This window comes from Anopheles coustani, chromosome 3, assembly GCF_943734705.1.
Source record: "Anopheles coustani chromosome 3, idAnoCousDA_361_x.2, whole genome shotgun sequence".
Taxonomy (NCBI): domain Eukaryota; kingdom Metazoa; phylum Arthropoda; class Insecta; order Diptera; family Culicidae; genus Anopheles; species Anopheles coustani.
In genome coordinates, this window is record NC_071288.1 from 89,068,962 (window position 1) to 89,089,035 (window position 20,074).

General features: G+C 44.0%; 1 protein-coding gene across 5 annotated transcripts in view; it reads right to left on the reverse strand.

Moving 5' to 3' along the window:
• Positions 1–648: 648 nt before the first annotated feature.
• Positions 649–20,074, reverse strand: part of LOC131262583 (zwei Ig domain protein zig-8-like) — a 45,996-nt gene continuing 26,570 nt past the window's right edge. For all 5 annotated transcript variants that reach the window (XM_058264663.1, XM_058264970.1, XM_058264815.1 and 2 more), the window contains exons 5-11: positions 15,033–15,178; positions 14,865–14,935; positions 11,903–12,066; positions 3,348–3,559; positions 2,214–2,319; positions 1,928–1,978; positions 649–1,447 (exon numbers count right to left, since the gene is read on the reverse strand). In XM_058264663.1, coding sequence (XP_058120646.1) covers positions 1,326–1,447; positions 1,928–1,978; positions 2,214–2,319; positions 3,348–3,559; positions 11,903–12,066; positions 14,865–14,935; positions 15,033–15,178 — 872 coding nt within the window. In that variant the 3' untranslated portion in view covers positions 649–1,325. The remainder of the gene's footprint in view (positions 1,448–1,927; positions 1,979–2,213; positions 2,320–3,347; positions 3,560–11,902; positions 12,067–14,864; positions 14,936–15,032; positions 15,179–20,074) is intronic.

A 20,074-nucleotide genomic window follows, 5' to 3' on the forward strand; every position in this document is an offset into this window, starting at 1 on the left:
GAAGGTCGTTTTTGTGTAACTCGATTGTGTTTTTTCTTGTGTATGTGTTTGGTAGGAATGTTTCTTTTGTCTTGGTTTGGTTTTGGTGTCCTTTTTTGTCCCTCCAGCTTCCGAGATAACGACCGGATCCAGACGATGCTCGCATGCAGAAGTTGCTCGCTGAGACGATCGCCACAATCTCCATCCGAAATGGTGCTGGGTTTTTTCTTGCTTTGGATCTCACTGGAACGGACGTAACCCATCACGATGGGTGGCAGTGGGAAAACGTAACAAAAAAACAAGCTGGAAAACACACAAAATAAACAATCCGCAGGTGCTCCACCTACTTAACAGCATTTTCATCAGTCCAGCTGTGAGCTTGGTGATTTTTCTTTCATCTCTTCTACGGGTTTCCCCTCTGCACCCCCGGGAAGATTTAATGCTACTAAAGGACCGTTTGGTGGTTAACCATTCCACCCTCGATCCTCCACCCCCAAAAAAAAACGCAACCCTTCAGCAGGACTCGAAATAGTGGGGCGATACTGATGGGGGAGAATTTACCTGGCACATTTCATCCTCAGGTTCCGAAAGTCCCCGTTCGTGTGCTTGTTTTATCATCGACGTCCTTCACACGGAAAGTTTAACCGAAACTTTTCTTCCACCCTCGTGCGTAGAGTTTTTCTTTCAGTCATGAGTTTTCGGTTGTCCTTGTCCGTATCTGTGTGATGGGAACTGTCTCGGTTTGTTTTTTTTTCTGTATGTTTCGGTTACGTCTTGAAGTGATGTGTGGATGTGTTTTTGTTACCTTCTTTGTTCATTCCCCCCACTGTGTCTCTAACTCAACGAGATGCGTAACGCTTTGTTTCAGATTTTTGTTTTTTCTTTGTTTTACTTCAAATATTTTCTTCTATATATGAGCAAGTAATTCACGGGTTTCGTTCGTCCCGTAGTTTGCCGCTCAACTAACCGGCGCATGCAAACTCACGGCGGCTTAACTCCTTCTTAGTGTGTATTTTAGCGATAGAGAATGGACGTGGATGATTTTCGAATTATCGTTTTAGTTGCCGCTTGCCTTCCTCTCTGATACGTTCCCTCAACCGCAAATGTGTGTTAGGTTTTACCTTTTGCTTCTTTTGTTTTACCCACCCACCGCACGGTATTTGATTTTGTAGTATCGTTTTGTTTTTAGTCACCCCACGAGCGACTTATTTCTGTTTTAGTTTGTAATATTTACGGTTGCGGATAAGTTTGTTCTGGCGCTTGCTTGCTTGCTTGTTTTGTTTTTTACTGTACTTTTTCTCTCTCTCTCTTCTACTTTCCGTTATCTTAATACACTACGGTTATACTTAAAGTCTATAGTTCACATGACAGCTTAGCTGAGCATAGATAACCAATACAAGTAGCATAACAAATGTCCTGTGCCGGAGCAGAATCTGTAGGTTACGCTGTTTGAACATCGATATGCTGTCTGTTGGGAGAAAGAATGAAAATCGCTCGGTCAGGTCGAGGTCGGTGAAGGTTACGGGTTAGAGATTTAAATAGTTTAAACAGTGAACTGATTCGAGCAAATGTTATTCAACAACGCAACACGCCTAGAGTCAATCAATGTACCACGATAAGGATGATAATATCTATTGGAAACATTGTCCGCAACACCTTTCGGCTCTCGGCCCTTTCGATGCGAAACGTCTGCTGTTCCGATCCCGGTGAACAAGTCGATCGGGATCGGCACCATTAACTGTAATTCCCCTCCCGAGGGAAGGAACTCCTGGGGCGCGAAAACTTTCCTCTCCAGCGCTGTCAATAACACGCGCACGCGAGCATACTGCATGATTTATGCACGTGGCGCGCTGTAAACGCACCCCGGAAACGCCCAACCCACCCTCTTCACCCCCATGGACCGGACAGCATGCACAACAATGGGTAATGAGAATTCAATTATGCTTACCATCAAACAGCGATCTGGCCGATGACGTGACGGCGGATGCGGACGACTCTCCTGGTGCGCGGGTTGACGTTTGACGACGACATCGTGTCAGCAAACCAACCGCCCAGACCGGGTGGCGAGGTGAGCGAGGGATTTGGCGAAGAAGCAGCGTGTGGAAACAGAAGTCACAAACAAACAAACAAACAGATCAGTATCGGGTATGTAAATGGAGTTGGTCCTGGTCCTCCCGTGTGGCGACAGGATCTCCCCACCCAGTACATATGTACGCCCCATGTCGATGACCTACCGTTGATAACGTGCAACGAGACCGTGATCGGTGGACTGTTGGATGGGCTGCAGGAGTAATTTCCGGAATCCTTCTTTCTCGTCGATTCGATTATCAGCGAGCCAATCTGATATGGAGAAAAAACCCCGTGTGAGGCGAGGAAAAAAATGAAAGAAGACACAAAGATTCACCATGTTATCGATGAAATATTCAGAACAATTTGTGAGTCAATGAAAAAGGAGAACAAATATAATGGACGCAGTAAAGGAAACATTTTTGCTGGCAACATATAAAACGATTGTAAAGGGGAGTTTTTTTACGATTGTTTTTCATTGATTTTGTCGATGGCAAAATAATTTGGCTTTAAAGGAATTGCACTGTATAGTGATAAACTAAATACATACGAAGTTAGCAAGCCACCGATTATCTGACATTCATATTAGATGAACAAAGTAATACGAAGCATTACAGTTTTCATTTATATTTTTCAAATATCAAGTTGCTTGTTACTTTGGGAATTAATCGTCTTTTTGAAAAATATACTCATTATGTGTTCCCAAAACCAATGTTATTTGGTATTTGTTTTGTTACAAAACAGGACAGCTTAGTGACACAGTTTATTTTGTGCATGCCATGTAATTTTTTACATCATATATCAAGAATTTGAAGACAATATGTGATGTATAAGGCCTATATAAATCTAACACAATTAATTTTATTTTATACATTGATGAATGACTTTTTAAGAAAACAATCATTCACTACTATATAACTTAAAAATAGCGGTAGTGTAAAATGTTTAAACCCTGATATTATCTTCTTCTATTAAATGTAATTGCTTTAACAAAACTGTTAAAACCGAAAATTATTGGTTCAGTTCTTCTTAAACTCATGTTCATGCATTTGTTTAATAATGATTTATTTTAAGAAATCCTTTTTAAAGCGAACAAATTAATCGTTTTAAATTATCTAGAGTAGTTTTAATTGAACTGCTTACAAGAATTCAATTTCCATTTTAATGTTGTTTCCTTCTATTTCTAAAATCACAAACAACGTTTTTAAATCATTTCAAAGCTACTTTATAAGTGTTTATGGTTCGTATGACATTATAAAATTTAATTATAGTGTTTCAAACAATCAAAAGTGCACCCTTACCGTACTGTGAATGTCACCGTCGAGATCGGGTGCGCCGCGGTCCAGCTGCGTTTTCCAGCCGCGCCGGCTCTCGGTGAAGATCTGCTGGGTACCGTGGTACCAGATGATGTAGGAGGGTGGCTCGAGGGCGCCCCGGACCACACACCGCAGGATGACAGCGCTGCCAGCCTTGACGTAGCGATCGGAGTCACCTATAAGCTCGGTTCTTGGCACTGAGAGAGGGAGAGAAAAAGGGAGAGAAAGTTTTATTACATAAATCGTCGAAGAAGGGCATTTAAAAAAAGTGAGAAATGAGCGATGGAAAAGGATTAACTACCCGGAAAAGCGGAGTGAAACAAGTGTACCGAGTGACACCAGCAATCGGTTGAGACCAATTGATCCTGCACGCGGCATTATATATACCTAGCGGCTTAAATATAGTCGTCGTCGAGTGAAAGGATGACATCGTTGGATAGAACACGCCGGGACAAGCGAACTGCCGATGGTGGGAGGGACGGGAGGGAGTGCAAAACGGCGCAGTAAATTTTCATTCCACTCAATTTCGACGATCTAAAGTTGTGTCAATTTTCGGCAAATTTTCCAAGCAAAATTGCCACCCGATGGTGCGAAGCCGGAGCCGTGTTGGGTTTCGGCTATGTGTAAGGCCATAAAATGGACTCCCAGGTCCTGTGTGTTGTGTCTGTGATCGAACGACGGTGAAACGAAAACAAAAATCCTACCGAGAAGAGAAAAAACAACAACAACTGGAGGCCAAATCCTTATGTCCCGGTCCGCGTTCACCAGTCCTCACCACCTCCCCGCCAACCGGTGCCACAATGGCGAAATAAAAGTGACTGTTGGCTTCGAAATTTATGGCGCTTTTAAGCCAGTCTCAAGCCGTTTGGCGTTACGACCCCGAACCGAAGCCCCTGTGCAAACTTGTCGCCGTTGTCCTGGAGAAGGCCGTCGTGTGTCACGCGGACACCGTGCGGCCGTGCTATTTCGGGCTGTCTTGGGTTTATCGTTTATCGGTTGGCTTCCGTCGATTCCGGATCGTGGCAGACGCTTCTAAGGCTTCGCCCCGGACCGACCAACCACCACCACCATCAGCGGCACGGGTCTAGGGCTTTGCAGTTTAATGGTTCTAAATTTACTGTAAAAGCCGCTGCTAATCCCTGTGAGTGCTTTACCGATTGCTCGGGACGTTTTATTTATCGCTCGGAATCGTAATGTGTGGGTGTGTGTGGATGCCTACTCGCCAACGATGGTGGCCCACCTACGATGGGGTCGGAAACCGCAGTTCGGGGAATGGGAGGAAGTACAACAGGTCCGGCCGGGCACAAATAGAGACCGGATTTGCGAATGGTAACGGTGTTCGATTTGTTATTCGTTGCAGGTTTGTTGTTCGCCCGGATGGATTCCGAATCTTCCGGTGCTTCCATCGTTATTCTCCGAAATTGAAGTATGGTCTCGTGGGGCGGGGGAAGGAGGGTTGGGTCCATGGTGGTACTGGTACTGCTATCCATTAATACAATATAATCTACCTGAATAAATCATCCACGCGAGAGGCACAATGCAGAGGCTGGAATGAAGTATTGCCTTAGCGCCCTCTAGCGAGGCTCTGCTCAACCTGCGCAGGGCGCGCGCGGGTTCTGAAGTGGCTCGTAAAACCGTGCGGCAGCAAATCGTCGCCGTGGTGCTGCCACTTGCCCAAACCGCGTACATGGAGGTGGGGATGGAGGCCTGGTGGCATCGGGCAAGTGGCTAACGAATTGCGGATTTTACATCCATTTAAGTGGCTTCTGGCGCTAGAGTGCTACATCGATGTGGCTGTTCAGATTGCTGTGCCACGGCGAGAACGGGCAATAAAAACGCTCCACACGAGGCTGTGTGTTTGTGTGTGGTGTGTAAAGCGGGGCTTGTGGTAGCTCTCTATGCAAACTATCGCGAGATAGCGCGAAACACGTTCCGCAGCAAATTAACGCAGATTTTCAACACTAGCCGCAATGCCTCATCGTGGGAAGAAGCGCCAGTGAACCCACTGTTAACTCCGATAACTAAACGCGACTTTATAACAACGTGGCACGCCGTTTCGCTTCTACTTTCCTACCAAAACCCCGTAAGCGTTCTTTTATGATCGCAAGCATATCAATTCTTTTTTTTCGCCGGGTGGAATAAAACGAAATATAAAGTCCTCTCCCCTTCGGAGCGTAAATGAGCTGACAATTGCAACGGGATGGCGGTTCTTGCGAACGAAGGCCGGGTGTTGCTCATAACGACGGACAACTTAACATAATTGTGCCAATGTCGTTGGGTGTGCTTTTTTCTCACGTTCACTCTTGTAGTGGAGTGGAGTGTTTTGCAGGTTTTCCAATGGTTTGTTTGTCTCCTTGAGCGAAGCAGTTTGTACCGATTTTATTGGCACTTCAGTATCGCGTTGAGTGTCACCGGTAGTAGTTTGCAATTGGACTGCTTGCGCTATTCCATTTCGTATTGGTTGGAGGCACTGAGAAGGAAATTTAAATTTGCAGAATAAATGTAGGATAAACATGGCGTATAACATGTTTTCAAGTATACTCCTCTGTAGTATGTTGACAGATATAAATTTGTCCATGGTTATTGGTTGTCGTGGAATTGTGTTTGTCTACATGTGGAAATCATTTGTTTGTTTTGCTTTTACTTCTTAGAGATTTGCTCAAGGATCAACAAGGTTATTTAGAAGCCTATAATCTATCTGTTGTACACAATTTAAGATGCTCTTCTAACATCTTAAAGATCTGGTCAAGGATCAACAAGGTTATCTAGCAGCCTATAATCTATCTGATGTACACAATTTTGTTCTAATAAATATCAGTTTGCATGAACATATGCTAGCTTATATTTCTTTTCATATTTTGGATGCAGCAAAATACTGCTCTGCAAGAAGGTGTTTTTGGTTTTTTAATTTTAAAATGGCAGGTTAAATTGCTTTTTAAAAGAGTTAAGCGACTTTTAAAGATGCTCTAGTTATTTTTGTGGAAGTAAGATTAAAGTTATTACAATATTTCCACATGATTTGGACAAGGTATTATGCGTTCATAAGAAATGCCTTAGAAAAATTTTGAAGAAATTAAATATTAACTAGAAGTATAAACAAGCACAAATCGTTATATAATATATGAATAATATATTAAAAAATATAGAACAAGAAAGACATCAGATAGGAGCTCAAAACATGAGAAAGATATTCAAAAGCCTACTTCGTGAAATCGTATTTCGTTACTTTGAAATTAAAACACGACGTCAAATTACACAATGGCCCCATTTGCCTTCCCTTTGGTTTTGCAATCACTTCCGGAACAAATCCAATCAGGATCAAACTCGGGAACAAAACACTGCTAAAGAAAACCCAACCGCGGCTTTCTCGAGTTCCACTCAACAAATTAGCACATAAGGTGTGCTGGCGCAATTTCGATGCTGGCTTAAGCGGATGTGAGCTATAGTTTCCGCTGCTCAACAACTTCGCGCTTATTACCAACTTTTAATGCAACCACGTGGGTTATGAAATCTTACAGCGTGCTTAAAGTTTTTTTTTATTGGGTTTTCTGGCGTTTGGGAAAAACTTATTTCAACACTTCGCGCTCGAAAAAGTCCGCACCGAAGAAAACCGTGCCCCAGTCGAGCGTTGTTTCAAAAACAAAATTATGACGAATGGTAAATGCAGAAAGGGACGAGTGGATTTCGCAAGAAAGGAAGAAACAAAAACCAACCAAGGAACGATCCGGAGCCTGGTCGTTTAATCCGCATGTGCATCGTCCCGGGGTCAGCACGGGGTTTTCGGTGGCTTTCGTAGACCCGCAGGTCCGAATGTTACAACTTTTCACCCCCCTCGAGGCTTTCCGCCTCTCCCACCGCCGCCCGAAGTTAGTTAGCAGTTGGCAGTTGGCGCTGAGAAGAAAAACTTCCTTCGCACCCTTCCCCGGGGGGACTCCAGGGAGGAGAGGAAGGGATCGCGGGGGGGAATCCTCTCTGTGCAAAGAAAACTTTTCCCTCGCCTTTGAAGTATGTGTGGAGAAAGCGGGCAGCCTCCAGCGAGCGCAAACATTGGCCGGGGCCCGCTTTTCGTAGCAGCAGTATGGAAATTGCGCAAAATTTGAATAAAGTGGAAACTTTACGGGGCTTTCCGATAAATTCTGCTAGTTGGCCATCGGCAGCGTTTCGGTAGGGAAAGAAGCAGACAGTTGGTAACTTTGTTTCGTTGGTTTTTTGATTTGTTCTGTGTGTGTGTGTTCCCATAACTGCTCACTTACCTCCGCTCAGCGTGCGAAAAATGGTTACTTTTCCGCGGGGCTTCTCACTTTGGCCAAACAAGACTATTTGCATTGTTAGACATCGGCTTTGAGTTTGAATTTACTTTTGCGCGCAGGCTTCAGATTTGCTCGCTGCAACGAACTTCCTCCCAGCGAGTCGCGAGCAATCCGATTTATTGTAAAATTAGTCCACCAAAGAATGACAAAGTAAACCGTAATCTGCTTATCCGTCAACTGGCCCGCCGAACAAACAGTTGCGTGCGGTCGTAAAGTTGCAATCTTTGAGATAGAAGTTTAATTTGGTTTTTACTTACGGATCGTTGTGGTTAATTTTATGCTGCTTTCCTCTCGTAGGATTTTATTCGTTTGACTATCTTCTCTTGCAGATGCTACTCTGTTTTGATTTTTGATTGTGTTTTGCAAAAGTTTCTTTATTGTCTCATGCACATGTTTTGTCCTCATTTCTAATTTGAATGCCTTCGCCCTGCCGACGGTTTGGAGTTCAACAAACCGAACGTTCTCCTAGTTCCAACCGCAAGTAATGCCACCCATTTATGCAAATGTAAAGCTGGATTTAATTGTGTTTCCACCGCCGAAATTGGGGCACAAAGAACCCATGCTGGGGTGTTACCCGATAGTTTCGATCCAGCAGTGGAGATGTGCGCTTCCCGTGTTTGGCGCTTACAAAATTCGGTAATCGTGTACTTTATGGTACGTCGTTCGACCATTCGGGAGCTTTTTCAGTGGGAGGGAAAGCTAACGATAAAGCGACCTCCATCCCCGCAGAACACGATGCCGAGCCGGCAGTGCATCAAAGCCCCATCTGAGCCGTGGTGTATGATTATGACAGGGAAAACTCATGTTTATAGCTCTGGGGATACGCGAATGTAAAGGCGAAGCGTAGAATGTAGGAGGAAAAAAGGAAAGAAAGATTTTCCCACTCCAGAGCGGGATACACGGACACTGGTTCAATAATTTGTGGCTTAATGTATACCTCCCCCACACCGTACCGGCGTTCCTGGCTTTCGAGGGTTTCCTCCTGGCAAAACAAACACGTACCCAAAACTTGGCGAGGGAACCGTTCCTCCGATCGACACTCTAATAACTAGCGTAGCGTACCGTTAACGGATCGATGTGTCCGTTCAGAACAAAGGCAGTGGAGCGGACTCCCGCACGTACTGCCACTTCTCCCCTGGGGGAGGGCACGGGATCCTCTTCCAGAGATAGGAGTCACCCGCCGAAAAATCCTACGGCCTACCGCAGAACGTAGTCGGGCGATAGTGGAATTTCTCGCAGGGCTCGACCGCACCGTATCGGTGTACACGGCCGGAAAATAGAACCACGTACGATGGGGCACAGATGAGCGCATGAATTCACCATGAGTTGGACCGTTCCGCCGGACGCTAAGCCTCGGTGAGGTCGGCAGTACCCACGACGAGGTTCGGCCCTCGGTAGTTATTTACTTCGTGCATCGCATCACTAATGATGGTCACAGGAGAAATCAGAGCGTAAGTTCCCAGTCTTTGTTGTTGTTTTTTTTTTTTTTTTTGGGACGAGGAACAAGAAACGAGCCTACACTATTCCTGTAAGGCCACATGCGGTTCGTGATACGTAGTTCCGTTCCTGCGTCCGGTCGAGCACACTGTTCCGGCCGTGTTCCGGAATGTGTGTACAAGCAGCTCGTGCCTTCCAATGTTGGCATTTGATTAGGACCGTACTCCTGCGCCACGCTCGAGTCCGTTGTTGGAGTGAAAGTTATCTCCTCGTGTCATCGAATTCGGTGTCTTAGTCCGGAGAAGTGTGGTTCGGGGTCTCTAACAAAGTATTTGTTCTGGACGCTCTGGTGAGCCGCCTTTCCTCAGAGTAGTTCAGAATAGTGGTACCAATCGATTTATAGCCATAAGTACACGCCTAATACCTGATACCTAACTTCCAGCTCTCTTCCGGGAGTTCGGATATGTCGATTATACACATTTTATACTTTAGTACACACACCGGCCGGCACAATGTTTCGCAGAGAGGCCGTCGACGCCATCATCCGTGCGTGGAAAGGAAAATTTCTGAACGCTCGTGTACGCAAAGCGGGCTGTGTTCTGGAAAAGTTCCGGTTAGTTTTGTGTCTGCTTCTGACAGGGCAGAGCCCCGTATTACTTTTTGACGAGTGCACCCAAACGGAACCACGCACGGATGCCGAGGTCGGGGTGGTACACAACGCACCCTTATGCCTTCAGATAAACCTTGGAGCTGAAGCGGATCGAGCCCTTTGTTTCCGACCGCCGAGCCGGGAGATATGATGAATATTGAATAGAGCCCCGACCCGAAAAACCCCTAAAGCCTACCGCACCCGTCTAATCCTCCCGAAGCTCGTCGGCCCCGGGAAAAGTGGTATCGAAAAATCAGGCTCAACGATCTGGCAAATAAAACAACGGTAGACGAGAAGGTAGAATGGATGCGGACAGAACAACATCCAGTAAAAGTCCCCGGCACACATCATACGCGCGGGTCATCATGTCATGTTTGTTCGAGTTCTGCGAAAAGAAATGGACGCTGGAAGTTGATCCTCTCTCTCTCTGTGGGCAGGATTTTGGTCGACCGGGTCAGCGCCGGCATAGTAAACAAAACGGCAGGAAATCAACCTCCTTCGCCATGGCGGTGGTCTTTTTGTTTTTCCCTCCCGGCAACGATTAAATTATTCGAGCGAGCTTTAACCGTTCGGTTGTGAATAATCCATCGCAACAGGCCATGTTCGAGTACAATTTAATGGAACTGTTTCAAGTGAAAACCTCACCGACGACTGTTTGGTGATTGAATGGAATCAATCGTTCACTCGGTTCTTTGAGTTCATTGAGTACCGACCACTTCTTCCTTCCATTTAGTGGAGTCCATTTTCCTGTGTCCTTTTTCCACCGGCACCACCCCGGGTGCGGATTAATGCCGGGAAGTTGTTTGTACACTGGAAAGTAATCGGACAATCGGTACGGAAGAAGATCCAACTCCAAGTGAGACCGGCCCGGAAGAAGTGTACCGAAACCGAATTTAATTAAATCGTAAGCCATCTCACCAAACATGTCCGAGTCCAGGTTTTCCCACCTCGCAAGGTGGACACACTTTAACCACATCCCAGGATGTGGAACCCGTTGGTGGTTTGCAGTTGGTTTTGATACGACTGATGAAAGGATACTCAAACACATTCGTGGGAGTGAAGGGACGGAATCAAACAAAGAAAAAAAAACACTACCGGAACCACAGGGAGAAGCAAACCGAGTTCATCAACCAGGGAACCGATTCTGCAGCCCGTGCTGTCGATCAATATTTGCAACCGACAATTAAAATCGTGCGATGTGAATGGGTGTGTTTGTGACGGACGAATTGATTAGTTTGTGGTACAGATCAACTCAACTTTTCTTCCAGTTGAATTTTAAATTGAATTCTCAATCAAATGAGTAATCCAACAAATCAAAGTTCATTCATTCAACGATCAAGCGAAACCCGCAATTTGATAGTGGAAAAATAATATTGTTTGACACATTCGTTCTCTCTGTATGATTTGTATCTGTCTTTTTTAGAGATTTCCTAAATTGTTTTGCAGATACATTGTCGAAACCGTCTTATTTTGATAGGGTCTATAAAAAGTTTCTTTAAAACTTATTTGTACATCCTTCCAACGTTTAAAAGTGATACTATTTTTAGACTATTCAATGTTATTTTATATTGTTCTCAAATCATTTAAAATGATCTGAAATTACTACCAATAATGTTAAATTTCTTAGCTTATTATCGTCACTAAGAAAATTTATATCGGGATATAGAAACTAATTCGTGATCTATAAGCTCAACCTTTACGTTTTCCCTTTATTTTGATTAAATTTGAAGAAAATGTTTCAAAACCATTTTCAATTATGATCTCAAAATGCAACAGGCCAAACATTGTCAATTTTAGAACGAGGAATTTAAATTTGTCGAAGAGATTAAATTATTTGATTTTATTATAAAGTGTGTATTAAATGTTCAAAGCTTAGAGTGAAGAAACAGAACTTTAGACGATATGGAGCTGGTTTTCCGGTGTAAGAAAAAGTTGATATAATTAAAACCTCAACAAATTCTAGTAAATACAAAACAATCTCCATGGGTATGAATTTATAACTCGCTAAACACTTTTCAACCATGCTGAGAATATTCTTTGTTACGCAAATATCTGTTGGAAAATAGTGAAACACAGATCGATGGATCGATGAAAAGAGAACGAAGGCAACTAGAAAGGACAAAAGTGCTATGGGGGCTACTCACCAACGACATGCAGATGTACTCGGGCGCTGATTTTCGGTTCCGTCGACACCTGACACTCGTAGATGCCGGCGTCACGAGCCTGCACGTATTTGATCTGCAGCGTCCAAACGCCGCTGCTCTCGACGTAGAACGACTGAAAGCGCTCGTCGGCTATAAATGTCATCCTGTCCACCGCACAGCACGAAATCCGGTTGGTGTGTGTGTTTGTGTTTCGTTTGATTGGCCGAGCGAGTGGCGCCGGGGGGATTCGATTTCGTTTCCGGTGTGTTACAGGATGTTGCATCGAGCGCCGAGATGAGATGAGTCAGCAGTCCAGCGGCCCAGCAAGCCATCGGCAAACAGGTGTCGTCCATCGAGGCGATTGCCGTGTGTGTGTTGGTTGGTGTAAAATATCAGCAGGCAAACCGATACAGCGCACCGGCAGTGAAATGAAATGAAATGTAAAAATCATCGATAGAATTAATATGCTGAAGGCAAACATGTTAGAACGACACAAACATATGCACACTGGCACACCCGCTTGCTAGATGATGCTACAACGGCAGAGATTAGGAGAAGCAGCGGGAGAAAAACATTCCAATTCAATTAAAATTGATCTTTATTGCCAAGCGGAGGAAGGTCCGTCCCTCCAGCAGAGACGTACGATGGGAAATAACATTCTGTTCGTATCAGAAACCCGGTGGGTGGCCAGGTTGGCAAGCTCCATACATCGGGCATAAGAATGTGGCCTCCAAGAGCCCGAGCCCCGGTAAACATTGGCATACATTTCAAGTGAATAGAGCTTCCACGATGATCATGCCATTTGCATTCATATCTGGTAGTAGATTTCTCGCAAAATGTAATTTTCTTCAAAGAAAACATTTTCTTAGTGGAAGTATACATAGGTATAAATAAAGCTGAATTCGTTTAGCAAGCAACGACCACACATCCAGCGTGATTCAATCTCTTGTTTTTACAGAGAATCAAATTAAAACCAATCTTGAAAACAAAGTTTCACATTCGCCAGAATGAACAGAATAAAAACGACCGTTCTTAAACATATTTTAACACGTGAAAGTATTTATTAAGTCAGCTGACACGGGTTTTCAGCTTTAACATTTAAGGACACTTGTTTTAAATATCTATTGCCAAGCAACCTGCTTACTTTTCTTGTAAGTTATGTTTTTTTAAATCCTTGCTTGAAATGGAACGTTTTCCTTATCGTTACGCTCTCGTCTATTTAATCTAACATTAAAGCACTTTGAAGTCACTTTCATTCCTTAACCCTTTCACGACCAAGGGAAATATTTTTCCCATCTACAAAACAAGTTACTGTTTGTTCAACTACTATCAAAACGATACTTTTGAAACGAAACATCAAAGAAAACATTATGTCAAAGGCGACAAATGTCTTTCTGAACGAATAAACAAAAAAGAACTATCAAAATTAATTGCTCCAAAACCAAACCATTCGTGCGTTCAACCAAAATTATTAGAAAAGTTTATTAGACTTGATGAATTTATTATCTTTTTTACTGAAATGGCTAAGATCTTTTGTTTGAGAGTTTTTAATATGTAATTTGTAGTGGAAAGAAAATAAAATTAATTCCGATATCATAACTATACTCGTCGTTTATTTACTGTTTTGATCAACATGGAAAAATATTTCTCATGAAATTATGAAAAACCTACACAGATTGCTAGGTTTTTCTAGTGATATTGTCTTATTTTACACCCCAAATAGCCAACATATTGTGTTGTATTGCCAATTTGATATTGCCTTGAATAGCTCATGGTCCTGAATTAGAGGAACCTCATCAGAATAATTCGTAAGAAGCCTTCGCTGTATCAAAAAACAGTAGCAGAGAGCAAAACGGAACACATAATCTTAACCAAATGACAAACACCAGCGGGATGTCGGCCGAATCGAGGGCCAAATTGGGTACATCATACGCATAGAAAGCGAGTCATTGAGTACATCGAGGTGGTCGATCAATTCTCGGAGCGATCCGAAAGGATACATTCAACTCGTCGTCGAAATTAAATAAATTCCCGGTATCTCCCACTCGAATCCGATTGGCCTTTTTCAGATATACCGCGCAATCTCGCAGCCAATGGTGCCGACAATGGACAGCCTCGGTCTCCCCCCCCCCCCACTATGCGAGGGTATTCGTGCGCTTCAAAGGACAATTTCGTTCGGATGTAATTTACCTATCCACCACCTTCACCAGCAGGCAATTACGTCGCCTGTCGCCGCACATCAGGCTGGTGTGCTTCCGAGCCGTTTGGCCGTACGAGCTGATGTAAGATAATTTCGTTAATGCGTTCGTACAACAAGTCGCTAATAATGTGCACTTGTGAATGCGACCGGCACAATGCCACCCTCCGTTCCGATAAAGCGCGAGAAAGTAAGTGAGCCAGCTTGTGCTGGTAATTGTCCTTTCGCACAGAGCGCACGGCACAACCCCTAATGAGCACCAGACACGACGTTGGATTCAGCCACGGGAGGGGTTCCCCACTCCAACGAACGAATCCGGTCCGGGTTCAAAATGGCGCTCGCTCGACGCAAACGCCGCATGAATCGCGTCGGAACGACAAACAGTTGTCAATAATCCTTGGGAAATCGTGCTGTTCAAAGCCGCTTCCCTCGCGTAACACGCTCGAGGGCCACCTTTGTGCTTCGCTTCACTCGGTTTGCAACAGCTTTCAACTATTCCTGGAAGTGGGCAACTACTGGGTCTAGGTTATCACTGCCGCACTAGATACCACCAGCTTCCTGGCACTAGTTCCTGGAACCAATCTTTTATGCCCGCTTAGTCCACAGATTCTATTCACCCATTCAAACCAGGGAAGCTGGAAAACCGATGCAAAGAACTCCCTCCCCCACGGCTTGTAAGCCGCTTGTAACAAGTGGGCTTAACAGGGATGCTGCCGGTGCTTCCAACCTAATTATAAACGCATTAATCATGGCGATTTTGCTCACCTGTCCACTGTGAGAATGTGATCATCTCTCACCCGCACCCAGGAAACAGATTTGTTCCCTAGCTGTTTCACCTGCGGAAAAGAAATGGATAGAGAGAGAGCGAGAGTGAACAAGAGAATTACATAATGGAAAAGGGAAAAATGCCAACTGAAACCACTCGGCACTTACCTTGCACGGCAGATATGCATGTGTTCCGATTTGTGTAGTTACATTGCTAACGCCGCTTCCGTCTAGGTATGGTCCAGCGAAAAATGTTGCACCGGAGTTCAACTTACTTAAGGCTAAGGATGTGCTAATATCGCCCGTTACATAATCTGCAAAGTGGAGAATGCGGAGGGGGGAAAGAATGAAACATTAAACAACGGAAGCATTAAAAGGAATGGTCGAGCGGACGTCTTCGCCGGACGTCGCCAAGCTGCAGTGTAAACATCTTTTACTAAGGTAGAACGGAAAAAGGAACTTGTTAAAATCTCGTCAAAAAATTGTATAATATGTTTGTTATGTTGTTAGGAAAGACTACAATTATATCGTCGCTCAATTAAATAAGAGTTTAAGAAGTTTTACAGAAGTTAATATAATTTGCAAAGCAATCAAACAAGTACTTAGAAGTTTTGCATTGCATGTGATGGTAACTCACGAAGAGAATATAATTTTTATGGCATTATTCGTAGAATTATTATGAACTCTTCAATAAAGTAATGTTGCCGATTTTAAACTTCTCAAAAGTGTTGAAAACCTTCTTCACTGTAAGTAGATTGAGTTGTATTGCCCAAATAGGTATATCTGTTATCAGTTAAACAATAAAAGTTAACCGTGTAAAGTTAAACGACTTGTATAATCTTCCTCTCATTTATCATTCTCTTCTTTATGGATTATGGATCTTTTGGAGATTAGATTGTGAAAACCAATATCATGCTATGAATTTCTTCATGTTTCATTTTTTAAATCATTTTTTCACATTTTCAACAGTCAAAACATTCTCACAGTACGATCAACCTTGAGCTTTCGTGTGCTTCGTGTCTCCTCTACAATGTTTTGATTCGTACGCCTTTGTTCTCTCAATTTCCGAGTTTATTTAGCTCTCCAATGATTATTTTTTTGTTCCCTTTGAACAATGGCCAAAATGTTGCTAGTTTGAAATTAGTTCCGCAGACCACCCGAAGGTTTTTATCATCGCCGACGCCAACTGCGTTCTTGGCGCCACCGGCGGAGGCAGACCATTGAGGATTTCGGTTCGTAAAAAAAGATATAAAAAAGTTGTCTACCCCCTCCCAAGGACACACACACTCTCACACATAAGCAGAGACATCCATTCACGGAGGGAAAAGCTGTTTCTGCCGTTTGGGAGCCGGAAGTAAATGAGCCACATAATTAAATACAGTTTTCCACGACAAGCTAGTGACGGGGAGGTGGGAGCGTGATTTTTTCCTCTGTTTCCACCAATCGGTGATTTTCGGTTCCAGTCCAGGGTGTGCCTTTTAGTGTCGGAACATTTGCTGCACCGTGCAAGGACTCCAACGACGACGACGACGATGATAATATGGTAGTTTCGTCGGCAATGTGTAGAGTTCGGGATTAGATCCGAATTATCTTGGCTGTTATTTTTCTATCGTTCGCTGTGTGTTCCAATCGACTGGTGCTTGATAATATAGTTTCTGTTATTTTACTTTCCTCTATCCCTTGTTTATGTCTGTGTGTGTGTGTGTGACTTTTTTTTATTAAGTTGTTTTCCAAAGCCATTCGAAACGGCGCGTTTACGCGTGTTCGCCAGCTGACGTAAACATTACGATAAAACGAATCGTGAAAACGCGCTCGTTTCGAGCCAATTTTTGTTTTTCGACGGCCTGGTGATGAACGATACGGGCATGTGTGTTTTATTAGGTCGCTGCCGTTTCCCTCCCGGCATTCGAGCGTGGCAGCAAAACGGGAGTAAATAATGTTTATGAGACCGTGGTGGAGTTCTGATTCTCGAGTAGCGCCCGCAAGGAAATGACTGACTCTTAATTAGGAGCCCTAGTGAATGGAACGAAACTTTCAACATAAAGCTCAAGCTAATATACTGGCTGATAACTATCGGCACTAAATGCAGTGCGCTGCGGAGAGGGCATAAAGGCAGCTATTTTAGTGTATTTTGGTTTAGCCTGTTCTTTACTTTACGTTCGTAAAATCCTCTTAACTGTTTGATGTTTAATTTTATATTTGAAATGGTAATAAATAAATAAAAAGCAAGTAAAATCCAGCGCTTGGGTCGTGACGATTTTTTAGATGAACTGCAACATGATATCATGAGGTTGACTTCTTCTTTTAAGCCCTGTGTTACATCTACTCAGAGTGTGTGGTAATAATTCGACCAACACTGAGCTCTTGTGGATAAAACCGGTCTCCTTTTACATCTATGAATTATAAGAAACCTTATCTTCCACTTATGAAAAACATAACTAGTTGGTGTTCAGTTTATTCTTCATTTATTTGTCTGATATACTTATAAGCCACAAACATTAGTGTTAATCCGGATGATACGATTCATTTTGTGGGTTTTTATACAACGATTTTGAATTTTAAAACAGTCACATTATGAAAACTAAACCGCATTACTAAAATATCTCCTATATAAATGTTGCCATGCTGTGTCGGTTGCATACCTATAGGCGCATGCAATAATGCACTAACAGCAGTTCTCTTTTTATAGCATCTCTGATATCAATTTGACTGAAAAATGTCATGTAAACATAATTTAAAGACCATTATTTAACGTAGATCGCTCTAACTGATGCTCCCACTATCTTCTAACATCAAATCCACGCGCGATGCCATCTAAATTACGGGCTGTTCAAAAAGTGCACTCCAAGCCCGACACATCCATCCTCAATGATGTTTGCATAATGCATGAAGCCTTATCGTACCGACACGAACGTGTCCGCACCAGGCGATAGGGAAACTATTTTTTCCTCACCTGACCTTTTCGCTGAAAGCGTCCGTCGGCCGCAGCATTCACACACACGCTCCCGGCTCGGCCGTAATCCAATACAAATCCGCCGGTTTCATCATGCACTCGTATAATGGCCGCACGGCCCACACCCACGTAATCCCAAGGCCGGTATCGATGGAGCGACATCGTCAAATGGACTGTATCTCGAAGCCATGATCTTGATTTAATCGATAGTCAACAAGTTACCACCCTGTCCCTTCCCACGGCTACTGTTCTTGATACCCCCAAACCAACCAACCATACACACACACAGACCGTCGCCTGTGCGTTCAGTCTGCGTATCCTCCGTTTCGTTTGTTTTTCCGCCTCATCGAGCGGCAAAGCATTTAGCTGGCATCAGCTAATCCGGTCGAGCCGGCTGACGAAGGGCCGTATCGAAGGCCGATGCACACGGACCTGCACACACACACACACACACTTGGTGTCGTCATGTGTCCTTTTATTCATTACACGCTTCACCACCACCACCGCGAGCCCTCCGACCCCAAACCGCAAGAGTTACCATCAAATTAATTAGATTATCTGCCCTCAGCAGCAGCAGTGTTGGCGTTGGGTGATACTCACCGTCTTTCTCCTTTTTCTCGCTCGCTTTCTCCCGTTCCGTCTCGAGCCCTTAGAGCTAACCCTATTTCCGTGTCGTGGCTTGTGTTCCGGCTTCCCGAATTTCGCTAAAGCCACATTTACTTCAGCGCGCTGTTGTTAGCGACGCAATCTGCAGCCGAGTGTGTGGAGTGCGCGCCTTTTGTTATGCAATGGGCACGGGTGCGGGTAGCTTAGTACACTCGGCCGATTCGATTGCATACCTCTAGGCGCCGCTGGTGCGGGATTGCTGCCGGATCGACAGATCGCTATCCTCGGTGCCTTTTCACTTGCCACTTGCGTCCACGGTGTTTTGCAATTTCAGTTGCGACGGTTTCTGCGGTCAAACGTGAACCTAATCGAATTGAATTACACCGCCTTCCTGTGCACACGCCCCAATGCACACGCTCCAGATAGACGAGCGACAGTTTTGGGGCCGGGTCCTGCGTCTCTTCGGCGGTGGTAACACACGGACATTCAGTCGCTCGTCCCTCCGAGCCCGGAACACATATTTACATTCATTTGCATTATTTGCCAACAAAAGGAGATCTCTCTCTCTCCCTCCCCGCTTTGTGTCGTCCTCCTCGCACGGGCGTATAACGTATGATTAGCATTATGAGTGGGTTTTCTCGGCCACGCCCGTCCACCCGACCGCCACTGCTGATGTTGCTATTTTGTGGTGGCTTCCGGGGACTGGAGGCCACCCGGGGGGATGCACATGGGACGAGGGAAAATTGGAAAGCTCAGGAAAGAAGTTGATTGCGGCGTATCCCACACGGTGCTGTTTGATTAGCTGCAGTGCAAGATAATTGGAGTTGAACTTGAGGTGACCCCCGATGGTCACCCAAGGGGACCCCCAGGTTTTGGTTTTGTGTGTCGAACATTCTAAGGACAATATTGAGCGAACTTCCAGACAGACATTCCGGTTTTCTCAGCGACATTGTCCGGGTTTAATCCTTCCTTTTCAATATATTTGACCGCTGGGAAATAAGGCTCGGTATTAAAAAGACTTTCCGTCGACAAAGTAAAGGTTGACATGACTCTGTGCATAGAGTCGTATAATGTACCGTATTTGCTGGTGATAAAAAAAGAGTCTTCTTTTATAGGTGAAAATGAAAATACTTCGTTGTAACAAATTAAAGGAGTTGGTTTTCATATACTTAATACTCCAAACACAAATGGTTTCATCCAAATTGGAGAAATTAAGCTTGGTATCAAAAATACTTTCCATCGACAAAGTAAAGGTTAACATGGCTCTTTGCAAAGAGTCGTATAATGTACCGTATTTGCTGGTGATAAGAAAGAGTCTTCTTGTAAAGGTAAAAATGAAAAGACACTGTTTGAAACAAATTAAAGGAAATGTTTTTCATACACTTTATACTCTAAACACAAACGGTTTCATCTAAAACACTACTACAAATGAAGTGTCTTAGTTATTTCCGCACCATCGGGTGCTTTGATTTGATTTATTCTCCAAACAAATGCTAAAGAACCGAGAAAGAAACAAGTACTTAACTGACGAATACACTTTCTCTATTGATCCACCAGGGTATTTACAAACATTTACTTTGACGGAAAAGGTCCCGGGAAGTACCGAAACCCTTCGAACCCGTGCATGAGTAGCTGGGGAAAACTACTTATT